This window comes from Astyanax mexicanus, unplaced genomic scaffold, assembly GCF_023375975.1.
Source record: "Astyanax mexicanus isolate ESR-SI-001 unplaced genomic scaffold, AstMex3_surface scaffold_38, whole genome shotgun sequence".
NCBI lineage: Eukaryota > Metazoa > Chordata > Actinopteri > Characiformes > Acestrorhamphidae > Astyanax > Astyanax mexicanus.
Window position 1 is genome coordinate 354918 of NW_026040048.1, and position 18722 is coordinate 373639.

General features: G+C 38.6%; 1 protein-coding gene across 1 annotated transcript in view; it reads right to left on the minus strand.

Moving 5' to 3' along the window:
• Window positions 1–286: 286 nt before the first annotated feature.
• The window catches only part of LOC111196431 (interferon-induced very large GTPase 1-like), a 34853-nt gene continuing 16417 nt past the window's right edge, over window positions 287–18722 (minus strand). The window contains exons 2-5 of the mRNA XM_049473440.1: window positions 10134–11361; window positions 8721–9818; window positions 2523–4877; window positions 287–303 (exon numbers count right to left, since the gene is read on the minus strand). Of these exons, the coding sequence (XP_049329397.1) occupies window positions 287–303; window positions 2523–4877; window positions 8721–9818; window positions 10134–11361 (4698 nt within the window). The remainder of the gene's footprint in view (window positions 304–2522; window positions 4878–8720; window positions 9819–10133; window positions 11362–18722) is intronic.

Here is an 18722-nt window from a genome sequence, read left to right on the forward strand (position 1 = left end):
AGGAAGCACCTTTAACCTGAAGAATTAGAATTGAACTGTTATATCAGATAAATAAAAAAAAATCATATTAGACATGACTTCAATAAAAAGGTTAAAAAAATCAATTGAACTACACGTCTGTTAAAATTATCATAAATAACTGTGAGGGAAATTGAAACAATTATTCCTTTTCAAAACAATGAATCCTGCTTAACATTGTTTTATAACATTAATACATTTAAATGTTGAACCCCAATCCATGTCTGTCAACATCATGAGAGGGAGGTTTGTATTATCCTATATTTGGTCATGTTTTGCATGCACCTGTGGATAAAGAGGGGCATAAATACTTCATGTACTGGAGAGGCTCTGTCACACCCTTTTCATGATCTATAAAGGTCCTGTTAGGAGAACATAGTAGTAGAGTAACATAGTAGTGCACACTCTCATCTTTCCATCCTCTGTATTAGCCTTTTCTCTGTATGTCCAAACACTTTATGTATGTCTGTTTGTCCTTACATTTACCAATTAACTTATTTCTTATTTCTACCACAAAACACTAAAGAGAAACACTAAAGTGGTTATGAATAATGTTTTACAAATAAGTGATTTGTCAATTTAAGATTTATTTATAAATTTAGTTTAAGTTTCACAATATCTTGCTTTAAACACTAATGAGTTTCACTAATGAATTTTCCTTTTCTATACTGCATCTATATATTACATATAGTCCATAATTTAAACACTCTTACTGCTAAGAGAAATCATTTATAATAATGTGTTTAAAACCCCTGTACAGTACTACATTTAATGTTACATACAGAACATGTGGGTTATGCACACAATATGAGAAGTCAAGCAGAAGAAAACACTTAATGCATTTATTTTTCACACTTTATTTATCTGATTACAAGATATCATAAGAGTACAATAATGATAAATGATTTGGCAAAAACAGGTTAATCCATAACATGTAGGAGTACTTTGTCTATTATAAGAACCTGTTGGTGTAAATAGCAATCATTTCTATTTTAAAGCATTCACCATCATTAATCATAAACATTCAATAATTACTACTGATTACAAAGAAATCCTAAATCTGACTTTAGTTAGTCTTATAGAGCTCTAATATAAAGTCATAAAGTAAAGATGCCGATGATACAACCATATTCCATGTGTAAATTAATAGTACAAGAAGCTATATTAAACTATATGGAAAAAATATATATTGTAGGATAGCTGAGTACATTGTCTTGTATTCTGAGTTCATACTGGTGTAAATAGCAGTCATTTGTATTTATTCTGATTATGGTATTCCTTACATGAACGAAAGCATCCCTGTGTTACAATGTATGATACAATGTATGGTTACTATATTAATTAATCAAAAATCGAACTTTTACTCTCTTTATTTAATATAACTAACAAGTTAATATTATGCAGTTATAGCAGTGGAATACAGATTATGCAATCATATTATACAGTGCAGGCCAAAAGTTAGGACACACCGTCTCTCTTTCAATGCGTTTTCTTTATTTTCATGACTATTTACATTGTAGATTTTCACTGAAGGCATCAAAACTATGAATGAACACATGTAGAGTTTTATGTACTTAACAAAAAAGGTGAAATAACTGAAAACATGTTTTATAATCTAGTTTCTTCAAAATCCAAAATCTGATTACTGCATCATTCTCTCAATGAGTTTTAAGAGGTTCACCTGAAATGGTTTTCCAACAGAAGGAGTTTCCAGAGGTGTTTTTTAGCACTTGTTGCCCCTTTGTCTTCACTTTGTGGTCCAGCTCACCCCAAACCATCTGGATTGGGTTCAGGTCCAGTGACTGAGGAGGCCAGGTCATTTTTTGTTAAGTACAAAACTCTACATGTGTTCATTCATAGTTTTGATGCCTTCAGTGAGAATCTACAATGTAAATAGTCATGAATATAAAGAAAATGCATTGAATGAGAAGGCGTGTCCAAACTTCTGGCCTGTACTGTATGTTTAATGATTAAGTGTTGTGGCCTGAACTGCTTGTAGATTGAATGATCATCTGTGATATTCTTCTGTAGTTCTGTAGGTTTTGCCTCAGTACAGTAAGAAGGTTTAAGGCAAATACAGCAAGGTTTTAATTTGCCAGATGAGATCCATGAGATTTTGTGTTATCATTTGTGTCACAACCAATGTTCTGTAATTACCAGAGCTGTTGCAGTTTATTTACTTAATCCTAAACTTGCAACTGCGTCAGACTGACTGAACTTTTTCCATTCATGTGGAATCTCTCCTCTTCCACTGAAATAGAGTTTGTGGTGCTTTTCAAGGTTTTCCTTGAATTCACAAACAAACCATTTCCAGTACGCCAGCTGAGAAAAATCACTGGAGATCAGCCATTTAGCATAATCTCCTCCTGCTGTTGTGTACTGCTTGTAAGGGACAAAAGACTCAGAAAAATCAGAGTAAAATGATCCGTCACTTGCTACTTTTGTTGTGCAAAAGTTTATAGAAAACTCAGTTGTATCTCTAAAATGCCATCCTTTCATTCCACCTGAGCGATGGAATACAGCCTGGTGTTTTTCAGTATGATTTTCTTGACTGTTGGTACAGACGGCTCCACAGAAGGGACACTGTTTCCAGCAGCACCTGCAGAAGTGTTTAATCAGAATCTCCTCAGGCTTTTCTCTGAACATCTCCTTTCTCAGATCTGAAAGTTGACAGAAGCTTCTTTTCAGCTCTTTAACAACAATCAAAAGCTCTTTTTTTATAACATCTACAAGAACATCATAATCAGTGACATCCTTGGTGACTTTATCACTCAGGTTAACTTTAGTATCTCCTAACTCATCTACAAGACTGTTGGAGAAAATCTCCAGCCACTTGTTCACGTCTCCTTTTGCAGATTTGACCTCATCTTTTGCTTTTTCTGCTGCACTGATGATAATTCTCTGTTTGTGGTCGATGTGTTCTATTATTACAGAAACTGCCTGAGGGTTTTCTGCTGCCATGTACTGTCTAACTCTGTCTCTGATGATTTTTTCAAAGTATGCCCTGGGCAGGTACATGTATGTTAAGAAGTTATTAAACTTCTCCTCCTTATCTCCCTCCTGCTCTGCCAGAGACTTCAGAATGTGCTTCTCCAGATCTCCTCTGTTCCCATTAAATGGAGGTTTTCCTCTCATCTGCTCACAGATGAATTTAGCGGTCATGTTGTACACACTCTGCAGGATTGTTTCTTTCAGTTTAACACAGATTTGATCTCCAAGCACTGCTGCATATGTTGCTCCCTGATAGTAATTCATGAAGACTTTTAAGTACTCAGCTTTTTTCTTTTTGAAGTGAAGAAGTGGATCATTTGCTTCTCTGTATTTCATGTAAAGTTCTACAAAGTGTTTCTCAGCTTGTTCACACACATAAAGAGAGAGATCAACAAAGAACTCTTTCTTAAACTCAAAGCAGTCATCTCTTGGTTTAAACTCCTGCACTCGTTGTTTGACATCACGTACAATTTGCTGGATGTAGCCTGAGCTGTATCCCTGCACTGAGACTGGAAATGAATTCACTTTTTCTGTTGTTTGTTGGATGACTTTAGAAATCAGTTCTCGTATTGATATCTGATCTTCTGGATTAAAAGACTGTTTCCATAAAGGAAGAGCTCCCCACCTGAACCTTTTCATAGAAACATAACTGCTGTAATCAGCAACAATGTGAATCTTTCTGTACTCTGCTCTCTTCTTTTGATCAAGAACAACACCATATTCAGAAAACATACCCCCCAAAATGTTAATGACATCATTTGAGATGTTTATATCTTTGATTTTTGGAACACCATTAGTTAATTCAGAGACCCACTGTCCCCACACTGAATCAAATTCTGCTTTCAGGTCTCCCAAATTCTGTTTTTTGTTTTCACTCTGATCTTTAAACTTCAGAGCGAGTTCTTTACTCTTTTCAAAGAGAGTATTCTCATGATTTTTCAGCTGCTCATCCAGATCTTTCCGAATGCTTTTCTGTTTGATGTTTTCATCCAGTTTTCTTTTGGCCTCATCTACTAGGTCATCATGGACCTGCTGTATTTGCTTCTCAAATCTGCTTTTCCACTGAATCAGAGTTTCTTTTTCACTGTCTTCTTCAAAATACACTTTAAATGATGTTTGTACTTTCTGCAGAGTCTCTGAAATTTCTCTCACCAGCTCTTGTTTTTCTACTGCTTCTAATTTTCCACTGGAGATTCTGTTCAGCATTTTGTCTTCAGTACTCAGCATGGTACTCCTGAGACTCCAGGTCCATTTCTCATACTCCTCCTCCAGTTTCCTGTACACTGATATCTCCAGTGTGTTCCTGAAACTGAAGACAAAGTTTTCATTCAGCAGAGCCTCCCAGAGATCTTTCACTCGCTGCTGAAACTGTGATAATTTCATGCAGTTTGTCTCTGATGCACGAGAAACAATGTCTCTCTTCAGCTCCTGAACATTTTCACTGTAGCGTGGGTTTGGTGGAGCCATGGGTGGGCTGCCCTCCCAGAGCTGAGAAAAGTACTTCACATCCTTCTGTACATCAAATGCAATGATATCACTGAAGCATTCTGCATCATAGACTTCATCTTTAGCAGCTAACTTGGTCATTTCATCCAGTCTGTCTTGTAATCGTCTTCTTCCCTCCATGTTTTTCTCTCCAGCTGCAACATCAGTAACATTCTGATGAACAAACACACAGCTGGGATTCAGTCTGACCTGCTTCATCCTCATGAAGGCCTGAACAACAATCTGAAGGATGTCCTGCATCTCTGATGGGTTTTCTCCAAAGATGTTGATCAAAGTCATGTTTCCAAGGCCTACAACAAATGTTGCCAGTTCATTATCATGATGTAGGGTGTCTTTTCCAGCCAGCTCTAAAGCTCTGAGACCTTCAGTATCAACAACCAGAATGTAGTCAAACTTCAGTTCCCCCTTCATCTCTTCAGACACTTTCACCAGCTGCATGAAGGCTCCTCTGGTGCATCTTCCAGCACTGACTGCAAACTGGAGTCCGAACATGGCGTTGAGCATGGTGGATTTCCCTGAGCTCTGAATTCCCAGAACTGACAACACAAAGACTCTCTGGTCTCCCAGTTTTCTGATGACCTTATCCAGAACTGCTGAAACCCAGACCAGAGGAACATGAGCAGCATCACCATCCATCAGCTCCATTGGGTGGCCAGATATCATGAGTTCAGCAGCAAGTTCAGGTAGGTTAGAAATATCTACATTCTCCATTCCTTTTTTTCTGAAACTTCATAAATCTGACCCATCTCTCTCAGTATGTGCGCCAAACTGCAGCTGGCAGCATTAAGCTTGTTGGAGATCTTTTCTAGGTTTAGTTGTTCAGTTTACAGTTTCTGTTAAGTTTCTTTAGTGAGTGTTTTTTAAAGCCAGCACTTCTGAACATTCTCGTACTCTTGAAGGTGGGGAGAGAGTGTATCTGTCCTGAAATCATCCAGCAGGATTATTGTCCACTTGAGGAAATACATGTTTTCACTTTCTGACAGTGAGTATGAACTTCCTACAAATAACCCCATGCGTTCATTGCATCAAAAATTCTGCTATTTTGCTATTTCCTTCTTATATCTGCTTTTGTTACTTTGAAGAAACTGTGAATTGTTTCTTATTCATACCATAGTTACCCCTGGCAGGGCAAATATCTCTCTAAGACTGAGACAGCTTAGTTATCACAATTACTTCTGATAATGCATTTAGGACAACATGCTTTCATTAATCACAAAAACTACATCATTTATAATAATCACGTTGGAAATTCTGAATATGACTGATGATCAGTTTAATACAGCTCCTATGTACATAATATGAAGAGAGATAAAGCTTATACAACCATATTTCATATGTGAATGAACAGTGTTTAAGTGCTGCAGTGCAACCTGTTTATTTTTCATCATAATCTGGTACAATTTTCTGTGATTTCCTGGACCGAAGTACTTTTCTTTGCAGTTTAAATACAGTAGGATTTGATTTCCAGGTGAGATCGAAAGGCTTTTTCATCATTTGTTTAAAAAAACTATGTTCTGTAAGCATCAGAATTTATGCAGTTGATTTATCTATTCCTAAACTTGCAACTGCATCAGACTGAGTCAGAGTTTTCCATTCAGACGGAATCTCTCCTCTTCCACTAAAGGTTTTGTTGTGGTGTTGTTCAAGGTTTTCCTGGAATTCACAAACAAACCATTTCCAGTAGGCCAGAGAAGAAAAATCTGCAGAGATGCTCCATTCAGCGTACTCTCCTCCTGCAGTCCAGAACTCTTTGTAAGGGAAAAACTCATCTGAATTTTCATCATAAAATAACAGCTTATCTGTTGCTACTTTTGTTGTGCAAAAGTTTATAGAAAACTCAGTTGTATCTTTAAAATTGCGTCCTTTCATTCCACCTGAGCGATGGAATTCAGCCTGGTGTTTTTCAGTGTGATTTTCTTGACTGTTGGTACAGACGGCTCCACAGAAAGGACACTGCTCCCAGCAGCACCTGCAGAAGTGTTTAATCAGAATCTGCTCAGGTTTTTCTCTGAACATGTCACTTTTCATGTCTGAAAGCTTCGTAAAGCGTCCTTTTAGTTGTTCAGCAACAGTTGAGAGCTCCTTTTTAATAGAATCCACAAGAACATCATAATCAGTGACATCATCACTCATGTAAACTCTGGTATCTCCTAACTCATCTACAAGACTGTTGGAGAAAATCTCCAGCCACTTGTTTACATTTCCTTTGACAGATTTGACCTCATCTTTTGCTGATTCTGCTGCACTGATGATAATTCTCTGTTTGTGGTCAATGTGTTCTTTTATTACAGAAACTGCCTGAGAGTTTTCTGCTGCCATGTACTGTCTAACTCTGTCTCTGATAAACTGTTTAAAGTGGTAGTTTGGGTAATACATGTATGTTAAGAAGTTATTAAACTTCTCCTCCTTATCTCCCTCCTGCTCTGCCAGAGACTTCAGAATGTGTTTCTCCAGATCTCCTCTGTTCCCATTAAATGGAGGTTTTCCTCTCATCTGATCACAGATGAAGATAGCGGTGATGTTGTACACACCCTGCAGCATTGTTTCTTTCAGTTTAAAACTGATTTGATCTCCAAGCACTGCTGCTGATGTTGCTCCCTGATAGTAGTTCATGAAAACTTTAAAGTACTCAGTTTTTTTCTTTTTGAAGTGATGAAGTGGATCATTTGCTTCTCTGTATTTCCTGTGAAGTTCTACAAAGCATTTCTCAGCTTGTTCACACACATAAAGAGAGAGATCAACAATGAACTCTTTCTTAAACTCAAAGGAGTCACGTCTTGGTTTAAACTCCTGCACTAGTTGTTTAATATCTCGTACAATCTCCTGGATGTAGACTGAGCTGTATCCCTGCACTGAGACTGGAAACGATTCCATTTTTTCTGTTATTTGTTGGATGGCTTTAGAGATCAGCTGTCGTATTGATGTCTGATCCTCTTGGATAAGAGACTTTTCCCATAAAGGAACGGGTCGCCACTTGACCTTTTTTATAGAAACATAACTGCTGTAATCATCCACAGTGTGAATCTTTCTGTACTCTGCTCTCTTCTTTTGATCAAGAACAAGACTATATTTAGAAAACACCCCCCCCAAAATGTTAATGACATCATTTGAGATGTTTATATCTGTGATTTTTGGAACATCTTTAGTTAATTCGGTGACCCACTTTCCCCAAACTGAATCAAATTCTGATTTTGGGTTTCTGTTTTCACTTCCAACTTCTTTAAGCTTCAGAGCGAGTTCTTTACTCTTTTCAAAAAGAGTCTTCTCATGATTTTTTAGCTGCTCATCCAGATATTTCCGAATGTTTTTCTGTTTGATGTTCTCATCCAGTTTTCTTTTGGCCTCATCTACAAGGTCATCATGGAGGTGTTGTATTTGTGTCTCAAATCTGTTTTTCCACTGAATCAGAGTTTCCTTTTCACTGTCGTCTTCAAAATACTCTTTAAATGATGTTTGAACTTTCAGCAGAGTCTCTGACATTTCTCTCATCAGCTCTTGTTCTCCCACTGGTTCTACTTTTCCACTGGAGATTCTGTTCAGCATCTTGTCTTCAATACTCAGCATGGCACTCCTGAGACTCCAGGTCCATTTCTCATACTCCTCCTCCAGTTTCCTGTACACTGATATCTCCAGTGTGTTCCTGAAACTGAAGACAAAGTTTTCATTCAGCAGAGCCTCCCAGAGGTCTTTCACTTGCTGCTGAAACTGTGATAATTTCATGCAGTTTGTTTTTGATGCGCGAGAAACAATGTCTCTCTTCAGCTCCTGAACATTTTCACTGTAGCGTGGGTTTGGTGGAGCCATGGGTGGGCTGCCCTCCCAGAGCTGAGAGAAGTACTTCACATCCTTCTGTACATCAAATGCAATGATATCACTGAAACATTCTGCATCATAGACTTCATCTTCTGCAGCTAACTTGGTCATTTCATCCAGTTTCTCTTGTAATCGTCTTCTTCCCTCCATGTTTTTCTCTCCAGCTGCAACATCAGTAACATTCTGATGAACAAACACACAGCTGGGATTCAGTCTGACCTTCTTCATCCTCATAAAGGCCTGAACAACAATCTGAAGGATGTCCTGCATCTCTGATGGGTTTTCTCCAAAGATGTTGATCAAAGTCATGTTTCCAAGACCTGCAACAAATGTTGCCAGTTCATTATCATGATGTATGGTGTCTTTTCCAGCCAGTTCTAAAGCTCGGAGACCTTCAGTATCAACAACCAGAATGTAGTCAAACTTCAGTTCCCCCTTCATCTCATCAGACACTTTCACCAGCTGCATGAAGGCTCCTCTGGTGCATCTTCCAGCACTGACTGCAAACTGGAGTCCGAACATGGCGTTGAGCATGGTGGATTTCCCCGAGCTCTGAATTCCCAGAACTGACAACACAAAGACTCTCTGGTCTCCCAGTTTTCTGATGACCTTATCCAGAACTGCTGAAACCCAGACCAGAGGAACATGAGCAGCATCACCATCCATCAGCTCCATCGGGTGGCCAGATATCATGAGTTCAGCAGCAAGTTCAGGAAGGTAAGTAAGATCTCCATCCTTCACTCTATCCTCTCTTCTCTCAGAGACTGAAGCTTCATAAATCTGACCCATCTCTCTCAGTATGTGCTCCAAACCGAATGTGGCAGCATTAAGCTTGTTTGAGATCTTTTCTAGATTTTGTTGTTCAGTTTTCATTTTCTGTAAAGTTTCATTTTCTTTTTTGTGTGTTCTCTGCAAAGCCAACATTTCTGACCATTTTTGGTCGTACTCCTGAAGGATGTTTGAAAGTATGTCTAAAGTGAAGTCATCCAGCAGGATTGTCGTCCACTTGAGGAAATACATTTTCTCACTGTCTGACAGTGACCTTAAACCCCCTAAAAACAAGCCCATGAAGTCACTAAAACCATGATCCAGCTGTTTCTTTCTTATTTCTCTTAACTCTTTCTCTTTCTCACTTTTCTCAGATTCTATGTTCTCACTTTTGAGTCGCCGCAAGTCTTTGTTTTTCTGGCTCCAGTCATGCCACAGTTTCCCCTGGCAGGGCAGATATTTTTCTTTGACTGTTGATGGATCTTCTCTCTCCAGGAATCTCATCATCCCCTGTGCAGCTTCCTTTGCATTCTGACAGGCTTCAATATTCTCATCCACCTTCAACTCTCTGTGTTCTTTTGTCTTCTCTGTGTGTTCTTCTGTCTTCTCTGTGTGTTCTTCTGTCTTCTCTGTGTGTTCTTCTGTCTTCTCTGTGTGTTCTTCTGTCTTCTCTATGTGTTCTTCTGTCTTCTCTGTGTGCTCTTTTGTCTCCTCTGTGTGTTCTTCTGTCTTCTCTGTGTGTTCTTCTGTCTTCTCTGTGTGTTCTGTCTCCTTCATGTGTTCTTCTGTCACCTCTGTGTGTTCTTCTGTCTCCTCTATGTGTTCTTCTGTCTCCTCTATGTGTTCTTCTGTCTTCTCTGTGTGTTCTTCTGTCTCCTCTATGTGTTCTTCTGTCTTCTCTGTGTGTTCTTCTGTCTTCTCTGTGTGTTCTTCTGTCTCCTCTATGTGTTCTTCTGTGTTCTCTGTGTGTTCTTCTGTCTCCTCTATGTGTTCTTCTGTCTCCTTCATGTGTTCTTCTGTCTTCTCTGTGTTTTCGCCTGTCTTCTCTGTGTGTTCTTCTGTCTTCTCTGTGTGCTCTTTTGTCTCATCTGTGTGTTCTTCTGTCTTCTCTGTCTGTTCTTCTGTCTTCTCTGTGTTTTTGTCTGTCTTCTCTGTGTGTTCTTTTGTCTTCTCTGTGTGTTCTTCTGTCTCCTCTGTGTGCTCTTCTGTCTCCTCTGTGTGCTCTTCTGTCTCCTCTGTGTGCTGTTCTGTCTTCTCTGTGTGCTCTTCTGTCTTCTCTGTGTCTTCTTCTGTCTTCTCTGTGTGTTCTTCTGTCTTCTCTGTGTGTTCTTCTGTCTCCTCTGTGTGCTCTTCTGTCTCCTCTGTGTGCTGTTCTGTCTTCTCTGTGTGCTCTTCTGTCTTCTCTGTGTCTTCTTCTGTCTTCTCTGTGTGTTCTTCTGTCTTCTCTGGGTGTTCTGCTATCTTCTCCACACTGAAAGTCACAGGCTGTTCTGAGAGGCAGTTTTTGATAACTTCTCTGAGAGCAACAGAAACATCAGACTGGTTTCTGCCCTTCAGTGATACTCTGTATTTTCCCTCTCCGATCTCACACACATCTTCACTATCATCTTCTTCATCAGTCAGAGCAACAATTAGAGGTTTTGAACTCTCAAAAAGCTCTTGTACAATTACCATATTGTTGTCGTTTTCATCAAGACGAGGTAATAATGCAACGTTTACAGAGGACATTTCAGTAAGAATCTTTATCTGAGTCTCGTTGATGCTGGAATCTCCATGTAGATTACAGAACGCTACACAGTCTGAGAAATGATCAGTGCTTTTCCCAGATGGGAGGTACCAGGCGATCTCCACCACTCCATCCATCAGTAGACGCTCTCTGCTGCTGCCTGGACAGTCCCTGTGGAAGAACGTGTCGTGCTTCTCATTGATCAGCCTGTTCATCAGCTGAGACTTGGATGAAAAAATTGAACCAATCCTGAAGAATGCCACCATTGGAGTTTGAGCTTTGTACATGGGCAGGGTCTTACTGGTGACTTTTCCTGATGCATCCGTGGTCTTCCAGTACTTACTGATCTGGCGAATCGTCCACAGAGGGAATTCAATATCTCCAGTTAAAGGATTTGGAAGCAGCAGAGGAACTGCATACTGACACTGAGAGAGCTTAGTTACCATGATCTGCTGAAGAAAATTATCTGAACAATAAAACACTGCCATCTGAACATCCATTGGATGAACTTGAGTCAGTTTGTTTTCTTTGTTTCCAGCCTTTTTCTTTAAAAATGCAACAAAGCTACTAGGGGTGGGAATCGTTTACTATCTCACGATTCGATTCGATTCCGATTTTGGGGGCCACGATTCGATTCAAAATCGATTTTTGATTCAAAACGATTTGAATTATAAAAATTTCTGCTTCTGGCTTATGAATCTTATTGAAAAAAAAACCCTCCATAATATACACTGGTCCTGGAGCAGGTAATGTGTTACAAAAACAATAAAATGTGCAGGAATGTGGGTCCTCAGTGACAGAGGAATCACTGGGATATCACAATGACGTTAATGAACAATAAATAAATAATAAATAACACTGATTTATTACCAAGCTACTAGCGGTGGTGTGTAGGTGACGCTGCTGGGCTGATGTGATGATAGCAGTGGAGCGCTAAAGTTCAGGAGCAGCTGCTGATTAACTAGTTAATTTAAGGTCGTTGTATTTCTTCAGAAAGGGGGCAGGAGGTGGAGAAATTAATTCATATGGTCCATTCCTTAATTCCTCTGTGATGAGGAGCTGAAATTAGCTCTGATTAGCTTATTGTATTTTTCCGTTCCGCCTTAAATGCTGCAGCCCGCTGCCACCTGTAGCGTTATTTAAGGTGGAACTGGAAAGTTAGCTAGTTATCTAGCTAACAGTTACTGAAACTAACTACTAGCGATCTTTTTTATGCTTGTTATGAAGCATTCTGCCATAAAACATTGAAACTACACGTTAATCTAATGTAATATAGTGCTTGTTCTGCCATCTTACCGGTGATTCTCAAACACCTACGCTCTGTGTGTGTCTGGAAGATCTCCGTTTGAAAGGACAAGCGCTATCCCCAGGGTTGCCAGGTCCAACAAAAATACCCAGCCCAAAATCAGTCTAAAACCCGCCCCTCAGAATCGATTTTGGGACATTTTAAATCGATTCTGAATCGTAGTAAATGAGAATCAAGATTCTTATGTGAATCGATTTTTTGGCACACCTCTAAAAGCTACCTTTTCCAGCTGTGTGTTTAGACTTTGGTATTGGTCCTTCAGTTTTAACAGAAAGATGTTTTGCTGTGTAATCCAGTGTTAGAAGCCTTTGCATGAAAGTGTGAACCAGATCCTTCTCAGTTTTGGACTCCTGGTTCTGTATTGATGAGGGGGATAATTCAAGGAAGCATCCTTTGGTGAGTTTGTTCCAAAAGTTCACATCAAGGCCAAGTCTTACAAAGAGGTCGTCTATTTTCTTGGATCCTCCATTCTAAAAAAAAAAAAAAAGGAAAAAAAAACTTTATAAAATATTTAGAAATCATGCATTATATGTAAATCTTATTTAGATAAATGGTACTTATTCTATAGACTTTTGGGTATATTAATGGGATTGAGCATATTCCTGAAATCTTTGTTTTTTTGTGGAGAATTGTCACGTCTGGTGCTGTTAGCTCCTCTGTCCCTTCCACACCCAGCTCTAACGGAGGTTCTCAGGTCAACAACTACACTACCTAGAATGCACCACCCGCTGACATCACACACTCACCTGATCACGTGACACCTCACCTGCTTCCTCCAGGAAGTCCCGAATACTGATTACTGGCACTATAAAAGAGCACTCCACACAAACACCCACGCCGCGTATTGTAGGTTCTCCTCATTACAAAGCGTTCTGTATCTCTTGTCTTCAGTTCATCTTGTGTATGACCTTCCCTTTGTTTTCTCAACGCCAATTATTGCCTTTGTCTCTGATTTTGGATTGCTTGTGTATTACCTGGACTGTGTTTTCACTACTGCCTCTTGGATTACCTCTGATATTGGATCTCTCGTGTATGAACTCTGGACTGTCTCTCGTTTATGGTATGGTTTTGTCTTCATTGCTCTTGTTATTGGTGATTACCCATTTTTCTGTATCGACTACGTCTTACATCTGTTTATTTTATAATAAACAAGTTTTTATCAGTATCTGCACGTGTCTGTATTCTGTGCTAGCCATGACAAGAATTAAAATTCTCCTTTCAGTATATTTTTTAGTTTTGTTTGGGGAAACTGGACAGGAATGTTTAAATGGTGATAACCTATGAAAACTGTCAGGAACCGAGCCAATCAGCACTTGGCTTAGTGAGTTAGTTTTTTTTGATGGCCTAAGCCAGGTACACCGCTTGTTGATGACTAAGATATAGGAGCAGACTCTGGATTTGCTTTTCCTGAGCTGCGCATTTGAGAGACAGATGTGTCCACAGAGCTTACTCCTTACTGGCTAGAAACTTCGCTCACACCTGTGACCTAGATTTTATTAATTCTAAAATGTAAATCTCAACTATCTCTCAGAGAAATGTACCTTATAATAAACCTGATTTTGTGTTACTTCTTATTTTATAGTTGCTTTTGTATGTTGTAATCGTTTTAAACAGCCCTAAAATTACTAATTTATTTTCTTTTAAAAACTCTTGTTGAACCTAAAAACATGTTTTGTTGTTTTCACTTGACATATTTCAGGTTTTTTATAGTTAATACAAAATGGAGAATCATGTCAGTGGAATGTTTATTTGTGTTCAAATATTAATCCAACACATTTTCGTTGTAATAAAGCATTAATGAAAACGTAATAATCGGGATTCATTTTCCCTGTAGGACATTAGACTGGACAATAGATGGGATCAGATTCACAACACTGAATCATTTATCAACACAATTGCTTTAACAGTGCTTCGAATAACTTCAAAATGACCATCACTAAATATTAATTTGCGCATGGAGGACTATCCTCGATTGCAGTCACATGACTCTCTGATGACCAACTCCTGTAGTTTGGCCTTCTCAATACAGGGAGTGAGGTATCATTATGAAGTGACCATTTTCTGTGATAACAGGTGTATTTCTTTAATAGCGTTCTAAATATATATTATTATTTTTTTAATTACTGGATATTTTTAGGAGCCTTTATTTTGAAATGACACAACATTAATACCCTGTTATTAAGTGTTGTAAGTATAAGTGTTACAGAGGCACTAAACCCTAAACCATTTTTTGTTCATTAATAGCTGAAACAAGTTCCTTTGAAGTAATAAAACATACCAGTCCTGCTTCAACTTTTTAGAAACTTCACCTTATCTTTTTTTTTTTTAATTTCATTTCCAAATACCACTCACTGCAGAACCACAAGTCCAGGGTGGTGTGACTGGATCTGGATCTGATCCAACTCCATCCATAAGTCCAAGGTTAGGGTTAGGATCTGATCTGCTTCAGACCAATGAAAACACAGCATAGGAGGAGTTGGATTAGATCCAGCCCCACCCCCTGGACTTGTAGTTCTGCAGAAATGACCATCTTGTCTTTTCTGCCTCTGCAGCGCCCTCACGGGTTCAACTGTGCTATAGGTGTGGATGATGTGTTGGTACACGGACACTCACAATATAAAAATTAGTCAATCGATAATATCACCTCCCTGGTGATGTCTGATGTCTGTCCTGGTGAAGTCTCACGGCTATCAGAGGTACACTGCTCAGCCCAATCAGCTCTATCTTCTGCCCCGCCCCTAAACCCATACATCACCCAGTGCCTCTCTCAAACTACCCCTCCCTTTTTTTTTTAGCATTTTTTAAATTTTAACTGAGAAGGGAGTCAAGCTCTGTTTCTAATCTTTAAAAGATGATGGCGACTGTAAACACTAGAGTACTGGAAAAAGATCAAGCTGTGGATGACCATGACAAAACATTCATGCACTGGAACTTGTGTTCCTCAAATGCCGCTGACAATAAACGCCTGTTGGCTAAAATGGAGGACCTGGAGGGTCGCTATAGGAGGCAAAATATCCGAATCATAGGTATCCAGGAGAACGAAGAGCAGGGGCGACCTAGAATTTTTCTCCAATCTCATTCCCAAACTGCTTGGAGAGGATAACTTCACGGCTCCAGTTAAGGTGATCGCTGAGACCTGCCACGGCTTCAAATCCACGGTTAGCCTGGATCCCTACGTCCAGTGATGGTAAAGTTACTTTGAAAAAGTAATCCGATTACTGATTACTGATTACTCCTTTAAAAAGTAACTTAGTTACTTTATGGATTACTTGACTTTAAAAGTAACTAAGTTACTTTACAAGTTACTTTATAAGTTACTTTCAGCAGCTGCAGACACCACCTCCCGCCGCGGTGCCGCCTTAACATAAAAACTATAACCAGTTTTGCCAATACTCCCTTTATTGGAAAATGCATTTTTAACAGCAACAATTTATCTCTATTAAGTTGAACTATTTCCTAAAAAAATTAGTTTTTTTATATAAAAATAAAAAAATTAACTTAACATAAATATATTTTTTTTATAAAAAAATAAAATATGGTCTTTCTTGATTTTACTAAACATAAATACTTGTTTTTATAAAAAAAAATAGAAAATAAAGAAAGTCTTTCTTGACCTGTCATATTTAAACACTGTAAAACTGAACACTGAACTTGTTGTTCTCTGCAGGGCAGCAAGGAGTGGTTTTATAAAACAGAACCGTGTATATGGTCTAGACCAGGGATCACATATTTGCAGACTGCGGTCCGGGTCCGGACCCAGACGTTGTCCAATACGGACCCATACCGGACCCAACTACTGAGAAGGATTTAATTCTGACAGTGTTCATTTAAAGCACCGGAACTTTTCTTGTCTTTAGGTATGTGCGCTCTGCGTCACATTGAACTTCCAATCACGTGTGGTGTAAAATCTTCAAATGCTCTCCTCTGCCAATCAAATTTGTGGCAGACCGCTGCCCTGGCTAGTGAATTGGGACGCGGCCAGAAAAAAAAATGCCTTTATAAAGAGATAGGGAGCCCGAGAACTGGCGAAAAACGAAAACGGGCGGAAACTAAAGACACGCCGAGCGCGAGAGAGAGAGACAGGGGAGAAAGCGAGACGCGTGTGATTGGGGAAGAGCGGAGGGGGAATGGGTAAGGGAGCGGTGTGTGTGTGTGTGTGTGTGTGTGTGTGTGTCAGTGAGGTGGAGAGAGAGAGAGAGAGAGTAACGCACAGTGACTTAAATAAGTAATTTAAATCTGATTACTGGTTTGGAAATAGTAACGCGTTAGATTACTCGTTACTGAAAAACAGGGTCAGATTAGAGTACTAAGTAACGCGTTACTGACATCACTGACTACGTCCATTGGCATTTTTTTTCCTTTGCTATGAACACTTTATTTTGGGAAAGTGTCTCCAAGTGGGTGGGTGAGTAGTTGGTTAGGTTGTTTGTGTATACCTATACTTTCTCTATCTCTGTTCTTTTGTTGGATATATTTTTAAAGCCTCAAGTTAACTTGCCATAGTCCTTTATTTTACATCACAGCGACTCTAAAACTGTACATTTAAAGATAATTGGTATATTATGACGGATAGGAATTATCAGACATCTGCACACAGTGGGGGGATTGCGTATTATCTCTTGGAACATTCATGGAATGTTCAACCCCCTTAAAAGGTTTTTGCGTATCTCAAACATCTATCTGCGGACATAATGTTTCTGCAAGAGACTCATATTAGACATTCAGAAAAAAATAGATTGTGTACACACTGGATTGGTGCGATATACCCGTCTACATTCCAAAGAAATTCTAGAGGAGTAGCAATTTTGGTCAAAAAATATATACCTTTCAACTGTGTCTGTCAAATTACAGACCCTGGTGGAAGATACGTCATTGCCTCAGGCTCCATTAATTCAACTCCAATTACGTCAGTTAATGATTAAATGTTGATAATTCTTTATTTTTCAAAAATGTTTCTAACAAAATACCGCATATAGATCAAACAGATGTAAGAATTCATCACATCCTGCTGTTGTGACAGACTTCAACATCTTTTTAAATAACACTTTGAACCTGGTTGACATATGGAGGATTATATTTCCCACAGGTAAAAACTACTCCTTCTACTCATCTGTGTATAAATCCCTCTCTAGAATTGATTATTTCCTCTAAGTGAATCATCCTATCTTAATGTCAGACCATACACCTGTATCACTTACATTAAATATTTTGGTCAATAATGCTTTACTCAAAGACAAGAATTTTTGTAATATCTGAATGAAAACATTTCATTTGCAATATTCACAAATGATACTGGTGAGGTAGATGATTCAACTCTATGTGAAGCCATTAAAACGGTCATTTGTGGGTATATTTTATTGTACGAAATTTCAACCAGAAGAGAATATGCATTGCAATTAAAAAATATAGAAAAAGTGATCACAGAACTTGAGGAAGAGTACAAGGAAGCCCCTTAAACAGTAAATAAAATACTTTCACTCAAACATGAGTACAACATCATTAGCTCAAAGCAGATATCCAACCTTATGTTTAAAATTAAACAGAAACATTTAGAACTGGGCAACAAACTGCAAACAATGTTGGCGAGGCAGCTGCGCCATATGCAGGCATCTCGAGCTATACATAAAATCAACTCAACCAACAGCAATGTAATTACAGATCCCGTGAAAATTAATCAGCTTTTAAAAGATTATTACACCGACCTATATACCTCTGAATTTAGAGTTAAATCTGAAATAATTAATAATTTTTTTGAACGCTTGAGTCTGCCCAAACTCAGCAACGAAGTAATAGATGTTCTTGAGGCAGAAATTACACTAGAAGAGTTTAATGAAACCATAAAGGACTTTCCAAATAACAAAGCCCCGGGTCTAGATGAATTTACCATAGAATTCTACAAAAAACACAATAAAAAAAACTCAGTCCTCTTCTTCTACGTATTATTTATTATTCACTGTCAAATTTTAAACTCCCCCCATTTTTGAACAATTCCCATATCACCTTAATCCCTGAGGGAAAGCCTCAGTATACCGACCAATCTCTTTACTTCCTATTGAAACTAAGCTCATTAGCAAAATTCTAGCCAACAGGTTAAACAAAGATATTACAACCATTATTCATCTGGACCAGACTGGCTTTATGCCAGGTCGACATATACATTTTGACCTAAGGCGTCTGTTTAATGTCCTATATTTTAAACATCAAGAAGATTCAGTGACACTATGAAAGCTTTTGATCAAGTAGAGACACAGTACATGTTGCGAGTACTACACGAGTTTGGTTTTGGCCCTATGTTAATAAGATGGATAAAGATCCTGTATTCCCAACCCACAGCATTGGTCATAAGCAATGATGATATTTTCCTTCCATTCCCTCTATAAAGGAACTAGACAAGGCTGTGGTCTTTCCCCTTTTCTGTTCTCTCTTTGTATTGAGCCTCTAGCTACAGCCATCAGAAACGGTTCAGACATTGCGGTGATAAACATCAACAATTCTTTACATAACATTTATTTATATGCAGATGATGTGATATTATTCATATCAAATCTGAGGACCTCAATGCACATGTGCTTGACTTAATTAATACATTTGGCA